This window comes from Antennarius striatus, chromosome 3, assembly GCF_040054535.1.
Source record: "Antennarius striatus isolate MH-2024 chromosome 3, ASM4005453v1, whole genome shotgun sequence".
Lineage (NCBI taxonomy): Eukaryota > Metazoa > Chordata > Actinopteri > Lophiiformes > Antennariidae > Antennarius > Antennarius striatus.
The window spans coordinates 19,527,601-19,542,409 of record NC_090778.1 but is presented as its reverse complement, the minus strand read 5'-3'; the positions used below and the strand labels follow the sequence as shown (position 1 = coordinate 19,542,409).

The following is a 14,809-nucleotide window of genomic DNA, read 5'->3' as shown; positions in this document are numbered from 1 at the left end:
ATGGACAGGCTGACAGACGAGGTTAGACAGGAATCTCCATGTACTATGATGTTTGCAGATGACATTGTGATCTGTAGTGAGAGCAGGGAACAGGTGGAGGAGAAGCTAGAGAGGTGGAGGTTAGTCCTGGAAAGGAGAGGAATGAAGGTTAGCCGCAGTAAGACAGAGTACATGTGTGTGAATGAGAGGGACCCAAGTGGATGAGTGAGGTTACAGGGAGAAGAGATCAAGAAGGTGGAGGATTTTAAGTACTTAGGGTCAACAGTCCAGAGCAATGGAGAATGTGGAAAAGAGGTGACGAAGCATGTACATGCAGGATGGAACGGGTTGAGAAAAGTGTCAGGTGTGATGTGTAATAGAAAAGTTTCAGCTAAAATGAAAGGGAAGGTGTACAAAATTGTGGTGAGACCAGCGATGTTGTTTGGTCTAGAGACAGTGTCACTGAAGAAAAGACAGGAGACAGAGCTGGAGGTAGCAGAGATGAAGATGCTGAGGTTCTCTCTGGGAGTGACCAGGAAGGATAGGATCAGGAATGAGTACATCAGAGGGACAGCACATGTTGGAAGTTTTGGAGATAAAGTCAGAGTCAGAGAGGCCAGACTGAGATGGTTTGGACATGTCCAGAGGAGAGGTAGTGAATATATTGGTAGAAGGAGGCTGAGGTTTGATCTGCCAGGCAGGAGGCCTAGAGGAAGACCTAAGAGGAGGTTTATGGATGTAATGAGGGAAGACATGAAGATAGTTGGCGTGAGAGAAGAGGATTCAAAGGACAGGACTAGATGGAGGCAATTGATTCGCTGTGGCGACCCCTGAAGGGAAAAGCTGAAAGGAAAAGAAGAAGTAGAAGAAGAAGAAGAAGACAATTGTTTCGAACATTCCCACCTGTCACTCCTTCCTGTATCACCTGTTCCCCATCTTCCCTTACCTGTCCGGACACATTTTATGTGTTTCTCATCTTTTTAGTCCGTTTGTCTGCTTTACTACATCTGTTCCTGTCTCCTATAGGGTATGCCCTTTAGTTTTATGTGTGTGTGTGTGTGTGTGTGTGTGTGTATGTGTGCGTGTGTGTGTGCGTGCGTGCGTGCGTGTGTGTGTATTAAACGCTTTTATGAAACTAACCTCAGACCCTCTCAAAAAAACTCTTCATTTCTAAAACTGTTGTCCCTTAGAGAACAACTCTTTTAGTCATTCACAATCTGTTGCAACCACATTTTTGCATATTACACAGGTCTATTTATATATAAATTGTATTGGTCATTTTAAAAATTTGAAAAGCTAAAGTCAGTGCATGCGTTTCAGAATATGTGATTTTGTATTTGCATTTGTACTTCCATCTGTAAGTGCTTTAAGCCTTGCTCAGTGTGAACAGACATTTAAACTTTCCTTTGAGGATGTTTATGGACTCAAAGGAATTTATTTCCAATGCAAAGACAGGAAGAATTTATTGCACTTTTTACTCTATTTGTTCTGTATATCTTTATACATTTAGCCTGTTTCAGTTCAATAATTATATATCTACATAAATACCATGCAACACAACCTGGAGGAAAAAAACTTTCTGAAACAGATATGTTATGGCAATAATCAAATGTTAAAATGGGTGCTTGACAGATTCTTTCAGCAGCAAAAAGCAAAATCATGTAATTCTAGGTATCAGATTGCTTGGACCTCATCAGGGAGGTTGACTTACTGGATCTTATGTAATTTTAGCTGAAGACCCCTGAGTCCAGTACTCAAGAGAACTAGCTGGAACAGGCTGTTTATAGAGTAGATAAAATTATGTGGTACACTGCAGTTTGGTCATATCTTATCACATAAATAGAACGGATCTGCACAAGCAAGACAGCAAAGACTCCACAGCATCATAACTCTTGTTTATTTAATGTGTGTGACCTTTTCTGAATTATCTGAGGCGATGTAATGGTCATGACCAAGCTAATGTTGCAATAACATTACATGTACTCTCGCATTGCTAGATGTGACTATATCAAGGCAGGTATGAAGGTGTTCCTTTAAGTGCTTCTCAAGAAAGCTCCAACTAGCAATCCCACAGGTCAAAAAAATGACCCTTTCAAAAATGTTTAGATGGGGCACTGGATGAATCATCACAACAGCAATGCATAAGCATTGGAACATAAGAACTGAAAGATTGATCGCTGATAGCGCCACCTAAATCATATAATAGGAGAAGGTTTACACCAAGAATAACACACACACAATTCTGCAACTTCATCACTCATCTTAGTCTGGTCATGGGTAAAGGCCAGTCTGAAAAAGGAAAAAAATATCGTGTGTGATTAGCGGCCCAAATCAGAAGACTTGAAAAGCATCAAGTCGCAGTTAGCAGCTAACAGGAAGACAACAAATTCAGTGTGGAGTGACAGGTTTGGAAGCTTCTAATATCCATCCAAGAAGAAGAGATCAGCCATCAAGTAACAGCAGGCACTTTCTTTTGCCATGTGATTTTCTACAAAGTGCTGTCCAAAGCACATGTTGGATGTCTGAGATGAAAAGAATTACAGGGGAAAGACTCTGCGAAGCAACACATTTCACTGATGTTCTCTTTTTCTCTGTCAGCTCCTCACTTCTTCACACTACTATCTTTTCCGCCTTCCCAAATTCTTTTCACAGGTGCATCTTATCCTGCATCTTCCTTTCTTGTCTTTCTCACCCATTCCATTCTTTACACAATTTTCTGCTTTCCCTGAAGGTGTGGCACGGGTACACTAAACGAAGACACATACAAATGTACCTAATAGGATGGAAAAAATTGGAGGGAAATGGGGAACTCTCCCCTTGAAGATATTTTTTCTGTCATTATCTTTCAACTCCTTTACTCTTTGCATGCTTTCACTCGTTTTACGGTCTCTTTCCATCTGATTTACATATTTCACTTTGGCTTCCTCTAGCTTGACTATTAGTATTTCTTTTCTGTCTCACATTAAGCTGAATTTTCTCTCTGCCTCTTTCCTCTGTGACTCATCAGTGCATCCTTTCTAGCCTCTCCTCTTTTCTTATCAGTCCCTCCATCTCACCCTGCAGTACGTTTCAACATAACTGCAATAATCAGTACTCGTGACGATGGCTCTCATTAACCTCCCTAAATTACCACTGGCTAACTATTTCTGTAGCGCGTCATTCTAAAACTTTGTTGTGTGATCATACCATCAGGCCTTGAAATTAACATTATTTCTTGGTAGCACTGGTGCTCCCAAATTTAGAAGTTAGTAGCACCAGCAAAGACTTTAGGAGCATCTATCCAAAAGCAAGGCGTACAGATAATATATGTAACATGGCATGCATTTTATTCACAGAACCGTCAACCGTTTGTAACATTAGTTAGGTCTCCTGGCTCTCAGTCCCTCTCTCATCCACCTGTTCACTGAAGGCCCAGCAACAAATTTCTCCTCAGGAGGACCCTCTACACCAGGGGTATTCAATTACAAGTCACGGAGGTCCGGTTAGAAAAATTTCCTCTTGGTAAAAGGTCCGAACCCAAGTCCAGTTTGTGTCTTATAGCAGGTCCCTATGTCCACATTATCATTTATTATCAATTTTCAATGTAGGATATGTTTAAGTGAGTGCAGAGCTAGCTCTTTTACCTCACCATAAACAAAAGTAGACCCAGGCAAATAAATTTTAAGCTTTTATGTTATATTGAAGAACACACAAACCTCAGAATTAAAAAATAAAGTGCAAAAAGAGCTGAATAATCCCTTTTCCCGTAAATTAAAGACATCCCAGCCTAAAGAACATGTGGCCTGCCAGTAATTCACAAGTAACCTTGTGGTGGTCACCTGGTGTTGGTCTCTGTAATGTTGGTGAAAGAGACCACTGGACTTGATCAGCATCTTTTATTGCTGCATGCATGTCCTCTCTCCTTGTGTGTGTTTAATGGTGGTACACTCAGTAAAGAGCTGTTTTTCTTTGTGAAGGAACATGACACACACACAAGCTACAACTCATCAATGGCCACAGATATGCATGGTGCACTCTTGACAGCTGCATCAAGCTGCTAATATTTCTGATTTTTTGGTTGTTATTGAAGCTGACATTGGGAGTTTTTCCACAAATCTTATCTTTCTGTTTTCCCCCAAACAAAATGTCAACAACAGCTTTTAAGGACTTATTCACAACTGTCCCATCATTAAAAGATGTTTTATGTTGTCCTAAACTCCACCATGCCTTTACTGAACATTTGTTTGCATTTTTCTCTGTCATTTTGCACTCAGGGGATAATTCTGCGCAAAAGATCTGTGCTTTGTTTCATAGTGGCACTTCATGTTACCACTTTTACTTCATGGTACGTGCTCAGACCATATGAGGTCAAATGTTTTTGAACTGCCTGACGGAGGAATAAACATAAATTTCGTCCACTCATTGTTAAGCAGCGGTTTTCCTCGTTAACCTCTCTTCGTTTGGAGCTATGCTGTCTCCTTTTTTCTGTGCTCCGCTGTAGCGGTAAACTCACAGTGGCAGCGAGCTGTCTCACTTCGTGGTACGATGACAGCGCAGGGTAGACAAATGATCTGATTACCGTATCAACTGGAGGAGCAGCGCCCGCCGTCTGTAGCCGCGAACTGCAAGTAAAAATGCGCCAAGAAAATCTACTCTCGTGAATTTATCATGGAGTGGACGCGGGTCTGGACAGAACCATCACGCAGTCCGGAATCGGACCGCGGTCCGCCATTTGGTGACCACTGCTCTATGGAGAGAGAAAGAGCGAGAGAGAAGAGGTAAAAAAAGGCGGACCAGATTTTTTTTCCCTAGTCACACCAAATATATTTAATAGTCGCACTGATAAAAATTTGGGCGCACATGCGACCAAAATGGTCGTAATTTCGAGCCCTGAGCATGCATGTCAGGCAATCATATACAGGTGAATGTACAGACCGTGTGTTAAAATATCACAGCATATCATCTTACTTTTTCGTTCTTAGCTACTGTGACCATTGAATATTAATAGGCATCTTTACGTGTGTGGTGGAAAGTTTTTAATATAATAAAATAATACAATAATATAACAAAATAATATAATTTAATTGAACCAAAGATCTGGAGTGTTGTGTGTGTCATATTATTCAGCTCTTGTGAAGGTGGCCCCAGGATGTCTCGAGGTCATGAAGACGCTGCATGAAAATAATTACCGCTAGACCATATTTGGAAATGCTTGCATGACTGTCAGTATCCTTGGAAGAAGTTAGACACTGACATAAGCAGCTAGCCAGATCATTTCATGCACTGTACCTGAAATTAGAATGCATGTTTCTGCACAGGGTCATCCAAAGAATGTCTGCAGCAGATCCTCACAGGGTTCGCGTGATATTATGTAATCAAATAGTTTTGTGAAACTGTCGACTTGATATTTTTGGTAATGTCTGGAGGTCATGACGTACCAACTGAAAGCCCGTAAAGAACTGGTTGAAAGCAGATGGGCCGAGGTTAATACCTTCCCCTAGTCACACCTTTAGGATATAAAAAGATATGTGATCCATTTTCTAGTTTGTACTTGGAAGTTTTTTCCTGTACCCAGAATATTCTGCAACAACACACCAGAGGACTTTTTCATCGTCTCCAGAGCTCTCATCATGCTTAGATAAGTGTTTGTTGAACTTGTCTGTTTGTTGAACCTGTCTGTCTGTCAATATCATCGATGATATTATTGGACTCATACTCAACCTGTGGATGATATTATTGTACTACTACTCAACCTATACATGATTTGAATTGATAAGTAAATATCTTTAAACGAAACCCAGGGCAAGTCCTTGAAACCTCTATATATATAGCTATAGACTTTTCTCTATAGCTCAAATATGTCAAAAATCTTCTGGAAGGATTATCCAAAATTTTGCACAGACATTCTTTTTCTCAGACATTGACCCTGCTGCTCCTCTGATGTTTTCTCTTTTGTAAACACTTTTTACGTTACATGTGCTAACAACTTCTGAATGATGAGATTGTAAAAACAGATTTATTTGGCTTGCAAGCAAATACTTGATGCTTTCTCATCTTCCTCCAGTGCTTTGTGTTAAACTGTAATTAAAAAATGTTAATATGCTAAACTATGATACTTTCATCTTAATATATATCTTGTAGGCATGCAAAGTTCTTAAGACAGTTGTCGTCAATGCTACTTTTGACTCCCAGTCCTGAAAATGTCAATGCACACATTTTGTTCTTCATTTCAACAGCCAATCTGGTGAGTTCTGATGTATTTCTGCACTGTGAGATGAAGAAAGTAACACCCAAACAGAGACCAGCAACATGATATTATTCCTCAAGCTAAAAAGTGAGTGTTAGAAAAGGAGCAACAACAGGAAGTTAATATTCACTAGCCACTGTTGTGCCCAGGGAAGACCTAGTATTCTCTGTAATAATTCCAAATAGCAAACTAGCATGTAGATGCAATTCAGTAATCCTAAAGCCCTTTCTTTATGTGATCAGGCATTCAGGTTGGCCTAAAGAAAAAAAAAAACTATAAAAAGTAAACTGATATCGTTTCTCTGATGCTAACCATAAAAAAAGAAGAAAAAAAATAAAAGAAAATATATTACAAAGATTCCTGTGTACTTTAAATACAATAGATTCGGAACAAATAAAGGAAAGATTTATCTCCTTGCTCTCAGACAGGCGCTCACAAACTCACAACTCTTCTTGCCATGAGAAGGCAAGCTACAGATAAGGTTGAGTCAGATTTTGCTCTCAATCCTTAGGTTAATACTTAAGTCTGCAGAGGAAACCCATGAAAAAGGAATAGAATGACTTTATCATTGTGGCTTTGCCTTTTGAAAGAAACACTGCGTAAAAGAATTAATCATGTTTAGGTCCAGATGCATTGGATGATGTTTGATTACAAATTCTCTTTGGAAGCCAAGAGCAAGAAAAGTGTTATGTTTTGACGGTCATGAGGGCTGATATGCAAAGGAAAAGGAGTTAGTTCTGCGTCTTCAGTTCTGCCAGATTATTCATGCAAATATATATACAATTGTGTTTGCATGGCCATTTCTCCTCTACGTGAACTGCAGTCATTAGTTGTATTGGTGGGCACATTAAGCTTTCACATTAAAAAATGTCTTTCAATCGTTCAAAACATGTAATGGATAAATGTTTCTTGTACAATGACAGGATTGTGAGAGGCTTTCGAGGTCACATGAATCTCTGAAATCACTTAGTGTAATTTACCACAAATGTCAGTGGCGACTGAAGATGATAATTGAAGGTGACCTCAATTTAAGAGCACTGCAGTTTGCAAGGCCATTGATTCTTGTTAAGAGGTATCCCTCTTCTTCAAAAGATGGAGAATAGGTGCTGATGCAAGAGAGAAGAGTATGTGTGTGAGAGTAAGAACGTAGCTATAGCAACTATCACTGCCCCTGTTGCTGCTTTGACCTCTTGCCCGCACTACAAGGATTAGGTCATCCATCTCCTTTCTGGCTACTTCCTTCACTCCTTTGCCTGTTTCGTTTTACTTTTCCATTCAGGACTAACCCTTTCTTTAACCTAGCAAGATATCAGTCATTCGTGTTCGCTTAGCAACCCCCATCTCCATCATCCCTCGCTTTTGCCATAGTCCATTTTTATTGTGCTGGTTCTAAAGGATAATTCTGATAGCATTTTCCCTCTCTGAAGTCATTCGAGAATATGCGGACAGTTAACGAAGCAATTACACATGGCAGACTTGTCGCTGCTATATATAGTGCGGTAGAGCATGCCCGTAGATATATAGTTAGAGAGATATAGGCCCCCATGTCTTTCCACTGGAGGTAATGGTGCATAAAGGCAATTATACCAGTGTATAGCAGTTACAATTATGACAATCTCAGGTGTCTGTGATTATCATTATCAGCACACAACTTCATGCATATGTGTGAAGTATGATCAGGGTAAGTGTCATGAGGGATTGGCGATTGGAGAAGGTGAAAGAGGATGGGAGAGAGGTGGAAATAGCTGGCTGGACAGAGAAGGGGTGGGGGGAGGGGTGGATAGAAAAGGCACTGCAGGAGAAATAGAGAGGTCTTCAGAAGAATAACTTAATTTAAAATGGTCAAACAAAAATGAAGTTGGCCTGTATTTCTGTTATTAGTGAAACACTCTGCAGGGATGAGAAAGAAACCTGTAACAGGAGTCAGCGAGGGGGGATTGGAAAGGAAGCTCAGGTTAAGTGATGTTCTTAGCAGAATGCAGAGATATTACCATAATTAGGTGAGTGTGTACATACTGTTTAGAGGGAAACAAATAGGCATGCTATAATATCAAAAATCCAGTGGGGTCTTTGATGGTTGTTATCAGTATTAAAGGAGACTTCCTGAACGGCTCCTCTAAATATATAATACATGGGACTGTACCCATTATTCATATTTACACGTGTCCTGAAAGCTGCATGGCATGAAACTGAATGTAAAGGGTGTCAAAATGTAGTGAACAAAGAGAAGATGAATCTATAATGTATTCAAAAAGGTTGAATTACTTTGGTTCAAGACTTAAGATGTGTTTCTAAGGAAAGTAATGGTGAGCAAGCCACAACTCAGACAAGCCGCCATTTGCATGAGGTGTTAAGTTAAATAATGGAAAGAAAGTTACTTGAAGGAGGGATTGTAAATTGTGAGGATGAAACATTGAGCATCTATTCCTTCTATTATGTGAACTATGGAGAATATTAAAGCATGTTGATGTTAAAATGTTATAACACTGTACATCATATTTATATGACGGGATATTTCAGAGAGAGTGTCTACTAACAAATATGTCAAATATTTATTACATTGGCTGCTGAATGTGATTAACACATGTCTCTGTGTTATTGAAATAAAACTACTCTAAAATCTAAAGATGACTTTTCTTAAATCCTCTAAAAATACACTTAGAAATGTTTCTGAAGGCTTGACTACCCATTAGTAGTTACTGAAAAACAACACACCACACTTCAAATTAAGTAAATTACCTCGACAGTTTTCAGCAATTTTATTTAATCAGATTTAGCAGGTGCTGATTGCTTGCTGGTGAAATTTTCATAGCAAGCTGGTTCATGAAGTATTATTTTATCCTGTTAGTATTTCTATGATACCCCCGGCTTTAACAATTACTATGCAATTTAGTGTCTACTTTTCCAAGGGAGCACAAATAACATTGAATCAGATTTACCTGTTGACTCAGTTTACACTGGTCCTATTTTGCTTTTTGTGTCCTGTCTGATTGTGATGGAAGCCTGCATTGCACAGAGCTGCAACACTGAGGTCAACACTATTTTCCAAAAGAATCAATTTTGTTATATCTGTGGCATAGGCTGACTCATGGCTCAAGACACTTTTTTCATCATGTTAAAAGACTGTGAAGATATTATGTTCTATCTTTCCTCAGAGTGACCAGTCTCAGAGGACTATATATTTAGATTATATAATTAATGTTGTTAACAGACGTGATGCATGCAACTTAGTTAACCTGAAAATTAAGAAATTTCATGTGCACTATATTTACATAAAGTGAGATAAATAAAGTTTAGTACTTTTCAACCATCAATTTCCTTTGAGGTATTGATCCCTCTCATCACAGCAAGGACAAAAAAAGATTAATTGGTTCTGTAAAACCAACATTAAAGCATTTACTAAGGTGAATGTGGAAATAAGGTAATGCGATTCCAGACGAATGCAAGATCAGCTGCAGCTGCCATCCTGGAGCTTAAATTTCCTTGTAGCTGTCTTTTCCACATACTGGTTCAGGGTGACTTTTCAACATATTTTCACTAGGCTGACATATCTTTAGTTAGATGCAATGTATAACTCCCATTTTACAAGGCTCCACAGGCTTGATTCAGGTCCAAGAGAAAGCTGACATGCCCTCGCTCAGAGAGGAATATTATCATCTCTTTAGTCATTTGCTTTAATGTCTGACTTTAATTGAAACTCAGTGACACACCAGCAAATATTCCAAGTGTTGAGGGAGACTGTGGCTGGAATACAATATAACAAGTCCTTTATTTCCCTCAGAAGTATTTATGCTCTCTGATTAGGGAATTGTGCCTAAGTATAATTATGCTGTGCTTAAAAGATTAGTTTTGTCTGTGGTGCCATGCTGCGTTATGTTGGTGTCTCACCACATTATCCATAATCATAGCTCACCATCTCAACTGCATTCATAAAGAGATTCCTCTGTTATGAAGGAAAGTCAGCCTCTCTCTCCGTTTCTGTCTCCCTCTGTGTGTGTGTGTGTGTGTGTGTGTGTGTGTGTGTGTGTGTGTGTGTGTGTGTGTGTGTGTGTGTGTGTGTGTGTGTGTGTGTGTGTGTGTGTGTGTGTGTGTGTGTGTGTGTGTGTGTGTGTGCGTGTATGGCAATGTCTCACTGTGACCACATCCATTTGATGGTTTTGATGATGGATTACACATTACACATCTGAGTCATGTATTTTAACCAATACATAATGTCATTGGAGCAATCAGGATAATCCACCAGAACTGAGCAGCCGATGACGTCAATACTCTTTCATCAAACATACATAGCTTTCTGCCTTATTCAAGGAGATCTGTTGATCTACAATCTACAACTCGACAACATTTTTGCAGTGCCGGTGTCTGTTCATGTACATGTGAACACACATCTGTAGATGCACATGCAATCAACAAACAAATAACGCAGTGTGTGTGTGTGTGTGTGTGTGTGTGTGTGTGTGTGTGTGTGTGTGTGTGTGTGTGTGTGTGTGTGTGTGTGTGTGTGTGTGTGTGTGTATGGTTGAAGAATTAATTTGCTTAGACACAAATACAATTGAATAAATATCCATTTCAACTCACCCTGCTGACTCCTCGTCCTCTCTCTTCGCCATAATTTGTTCCCAGAATCTCAAAGAAGATGTTGGGGTTGGTGCCATTGTCTGTGAACTCCAGGAAGCTGGTGAGGCCACTAACTCCAAACTGAGTGGTAAATGAAACATATGAAACATTTTAATTATATTGTTTTTAGATTATGCTGATGATCAAATCCTGGTTGTCATAGCCTTCAGTTTTCATACAGTAAGTTATGTAATATTTCTTTTTAATGATTTCAGTTTAACATTAAATTGTGTTTCATGATGCAAAAAAAAAGAAGTAATAACATTTACCCTACCAAAGGCATGAATCACATGTACCCTAAGAATTTATTAAATCTGGTGCCTTAACAGAGGAATAATGATTAAAATGTCTGAAGTTGTAGGGAATTCTGTCAACACTTTATTTTTTATTTTTACTCATTTTAAGTGTTTCCCTGCAATAATATCTCCAGTCATGTCAGGCCTTGCCGACACGTAGCCAAATATTTTAAAAAATGCATCGCGTCCACACAATGTTGTGCTGAAGACAAGATGAGTGAAATTGTCTTGTCATTAAGAAGATCTACGCATGAATGATTTTGGAATATAATACTGAAAATGTGTTGTTTTTGCTCAAATAAATACGGTGTCCTTTAGAGAGGGCCAGATTCACAAGGACACACACATTACTTAGGTTCTTTGTCCCCTTTGCCCTGCCTCATGGTAGTGTGACCTGTCAGTGAAAGCGACACTGCCAGCTTCAGGCATGGAGAGGTGTTATACACCTAAATATGACTCATGCCCTGTGCACATTAATTTGTACCTGCGTGTGATCCAACTCCTCAGACATGAATTATGTGGACTCACGTTTGCATTTGTAGGTGTGCATATGTTGCAGCTGTTTTTTGGGGGAAAAAAAGAAGAAAGCAAAAACTTGCATTTTTGAGAGAAGTTAACGCAATTTTGCTTCTGCATAATATGTGATATCTTTGTTACTGCATTTCATTGGTGTTGGCAACTCAGTACAAGGTATTCTATCAATTACATTTTAATTGTGCCTTACATAGAAAAAGGTGCTACTACGCAGAAGAGGAAAGACAATAAATAAGGGAGAACTTGAAAGAAGATTTTTGATGTTTGAAGCTTCTTTAAAAATTTAAATAAAAGTGAACACCCCCTGCATTTTATTATAAGAGCAATAGTTAATGTGGAATTATTTTTATCTCCAGCTCTTGCAGGACCGCTTAAGCTGCATTGCAGTACTTCAAAAACAACAATAAGATGGTTAAATGAACCCTGTAGCTGTTTGAAACATTAGGGTGTATAGCAGCCATTGACAGTAATGACACGTAGACTAACAATTCACACATTATGCACACTGCAGGCTTTGGAGATCAGTGAAACAGCTGCACCTTATCCTCGACTCTGTTTTCTATGAACAGCAAAGAACAACATCAGTAGAGCTCCTCATCAACAGTGGAAAATCAGTATTTGTCATTAGCATAACGATCCCACATACCAAAAACCTCAAAAAACACACAGGTTCACACAACCAGTGAAGCACACTGCTGATTCCCTGCAAAGAGGAACTGAAGCCAAGCTGTTAAACTCAACTATTAAAGCTCAGGGCTCTTTAGCAAACTGCTGTTGAGACAACCATCAGGGTTGGTTTAACAACTGTAGCTGGTTGATGAAAGTGTTGGCAAACCACTGTCTGATCTCAAGGTGAAATGCAAATATATATATATATATATATATATATACACACACACACATATATATATATATATATATATATATATATATATATATATATATGAAGGTAAATGCACCAAATTTATTATTTTCTGACTCTAATCCTGAATTAGCATTTTACCTGGCTTCATCATTTAGTCAAACTGTCATCCGTGGAGTAGCTATGTTTTATTGATGTCAAAACGGAGGCAATGATTCAAGTGGACTGAACAGTGATGAAGGTATTGCTGAACTCCAGATAAACTCAATGCAATTATTCATAGAGACATTCCCTGTCTCCTAAAAACAAGAGTCCTAAGGCTGGGTATAACTTACTTGCTATATGTGGATTATTTATTTATTTGTATTTGCAGTCCTTTGAATTCATAAACACTTGGGTCAGGAAGTTTCCTGAGCTAAAGCAAGAACTTGAAAACCTTTGAAAAAAAGTATGAAGAAAAACCCAAATTTTTTACGGTAAGAACATCACAAAAATAGAAGCTTCTTGATAGCAAGTGATGGCATTGCATAAATGGTGTTATCAGTAATTGCGTCTTGCTTTTTCAACCGGAGTGCCTCAGCTAAAGAACAAGTGCCTGTCTTCTAAATTGAATGAAATGAGTGTATAATTTCATATACACACATTCAGGAAAAAGTAAGAGAACCCACCAGTGGCAGAGAAATATAAATAAGAAGAAACATGATATTTTACTTGCATGTTGTAGTCAGGTTAGAAAACTGGCAAATGCTGCTTTTCATCCACTGTACGAAGGATTCATAGAAATATTGTCTGCTTTATGTAAAAGAAAATATGCACAAATTGAGAATAGTTTTCAGGATAACTTTTTCTTTATGAGCTGGCATGCACAACCCCACAATTATCACTGAGTGATAGAGCACAAAAGGGGGCTGCTGAAACAGATGGACGGTTCACAAGTTTAGAGTTTAGAGTCAGATGACCTTGAGTCATTGAAATGTCAGCCTTCCACATATAAATCAGGAAACAGGGTGATTTAACTGTGTGGTGTAAATCACTTTGAAGCAACTGTTTGTGTTGTTTTTTCACCTTATTGCAAAATAACCCTCCCTGTCTTTCAATACAAAACAAAGTTTACTAAGCAATGCTCTGGTCTTTTGGTTTTTGTTTGAAACCATAGATAACCTTTAGAAGTGTTATATACGGTCTGAGGAGATTATCTTGGCAAACTTCTAAATAATACTATATAGCTTTGTGATAAATCTAAGGCAATAATGAAAAACAAAACAGATATTTTCCAGCATATTGTTCTTCCATGTATTTTTTAGTCCATGCCTGCTAAGCTCCGTTCAAGGCAATGATCAGTGATAATTCAAGGTTGAATTACCCGTTGACAATAATCATCCACTGAAAGACATTTACAGTGTAAATGATTTCATAACAGACAAACTTGACATGATATGTGCAGTGTCCCCGAACTTCATATCAGTATCGGTAATTAGAAAGAAATAGTTTGTGTCTATCTTACATTTTTCTTTGGTATAATGTCCATGCAGCCATAAACGTACTTCTATACTGGCATCTCTATGTGTGTTGCCATAATGCATACTTGCATATTCACTGTAGTTGCATAGCATTCTATATGAATGTGTGTTCATGTACGTTTTCACTCGCATTTCCATACCTTTTTGACAGTATCAAGCATGCTCTTGCCTCCCTGCCACGGTTTGGAATTCTTCCTGATGCAGCTCAAACTGGCCATGCTGTGCCACTTCCTATCCTCCAGCTTTCTGTGGAAGGTATTGGCAAGCAGCAACACACTATCATAAATGTAGCGATTGGTGATCTACAAAGAAAGAAATGGCAAGAAGATAAAGGGAAATAAATAAGAGTGAGAGGCTGAGAAAATAAAAGCAAACAGCATTTTTGTCTAGCTGAAAAGATATTATGGACATTGCAATGACACAATGTGGGACAATAAAAAGCTACTTCGAAATCCAAATGACCAAGAGAATTTATTTTTATCATTTTTGTTAATTTGATTATGCAGATTGAATAGATGGAGCAATAATACAAATCCATATCAGTTGAAGGACAAATTTGTCAAAAGCGGAAAAAAGACAACAATCAACAACTAAATGTTTTCCTGTCATTCTGCACTTATTATCAAAGACACACACACACACACACACACACACACACACACACACACACACACACACACACACACACACACACGTTACTCTTTGCTCTGAAGACTTTGAATCATTAGTGTTTTCTGCACCTGATAAGATTTTACATTAGTAATTTTCCATCAAT

The 14,809-nt window shown here is 38.5% G+C and overlaps 1 protein-coding gene across 3 annotated transcripts in view; it reads right to left on the bottom strand.

Annotated features, from left to right (window-relative positions):
• The window catches only part of grid2 (glutamate receptor, ionotropic, delta 2), a 578,212-nt gene that overhangs the window by 164,740 nt on the left and 398,663 nt on the right, over positions 1 to 14,809 (bottom strand). For all 3 annotated transcript variants that reach the window (XM_068310762.1, XM_068310763.1, XM_068310764.1), the window contains exons 7-8: positions 14,175 to 14,336; positions 10,784 to 10,903 (exon numbers count right to left, since the gene is read on the bottom strand). In XM_068310762.1, coding sequence (XP_068166863.1) covers positions 10,784 to 10,903; positions 14,175 to 14,336 — 282 coding nt within the window. The remainder of the gene's footprint in view (positions 1 to 10,783; positions 10,904 to 14,174; positions 14,337 to 14,809) is intronic.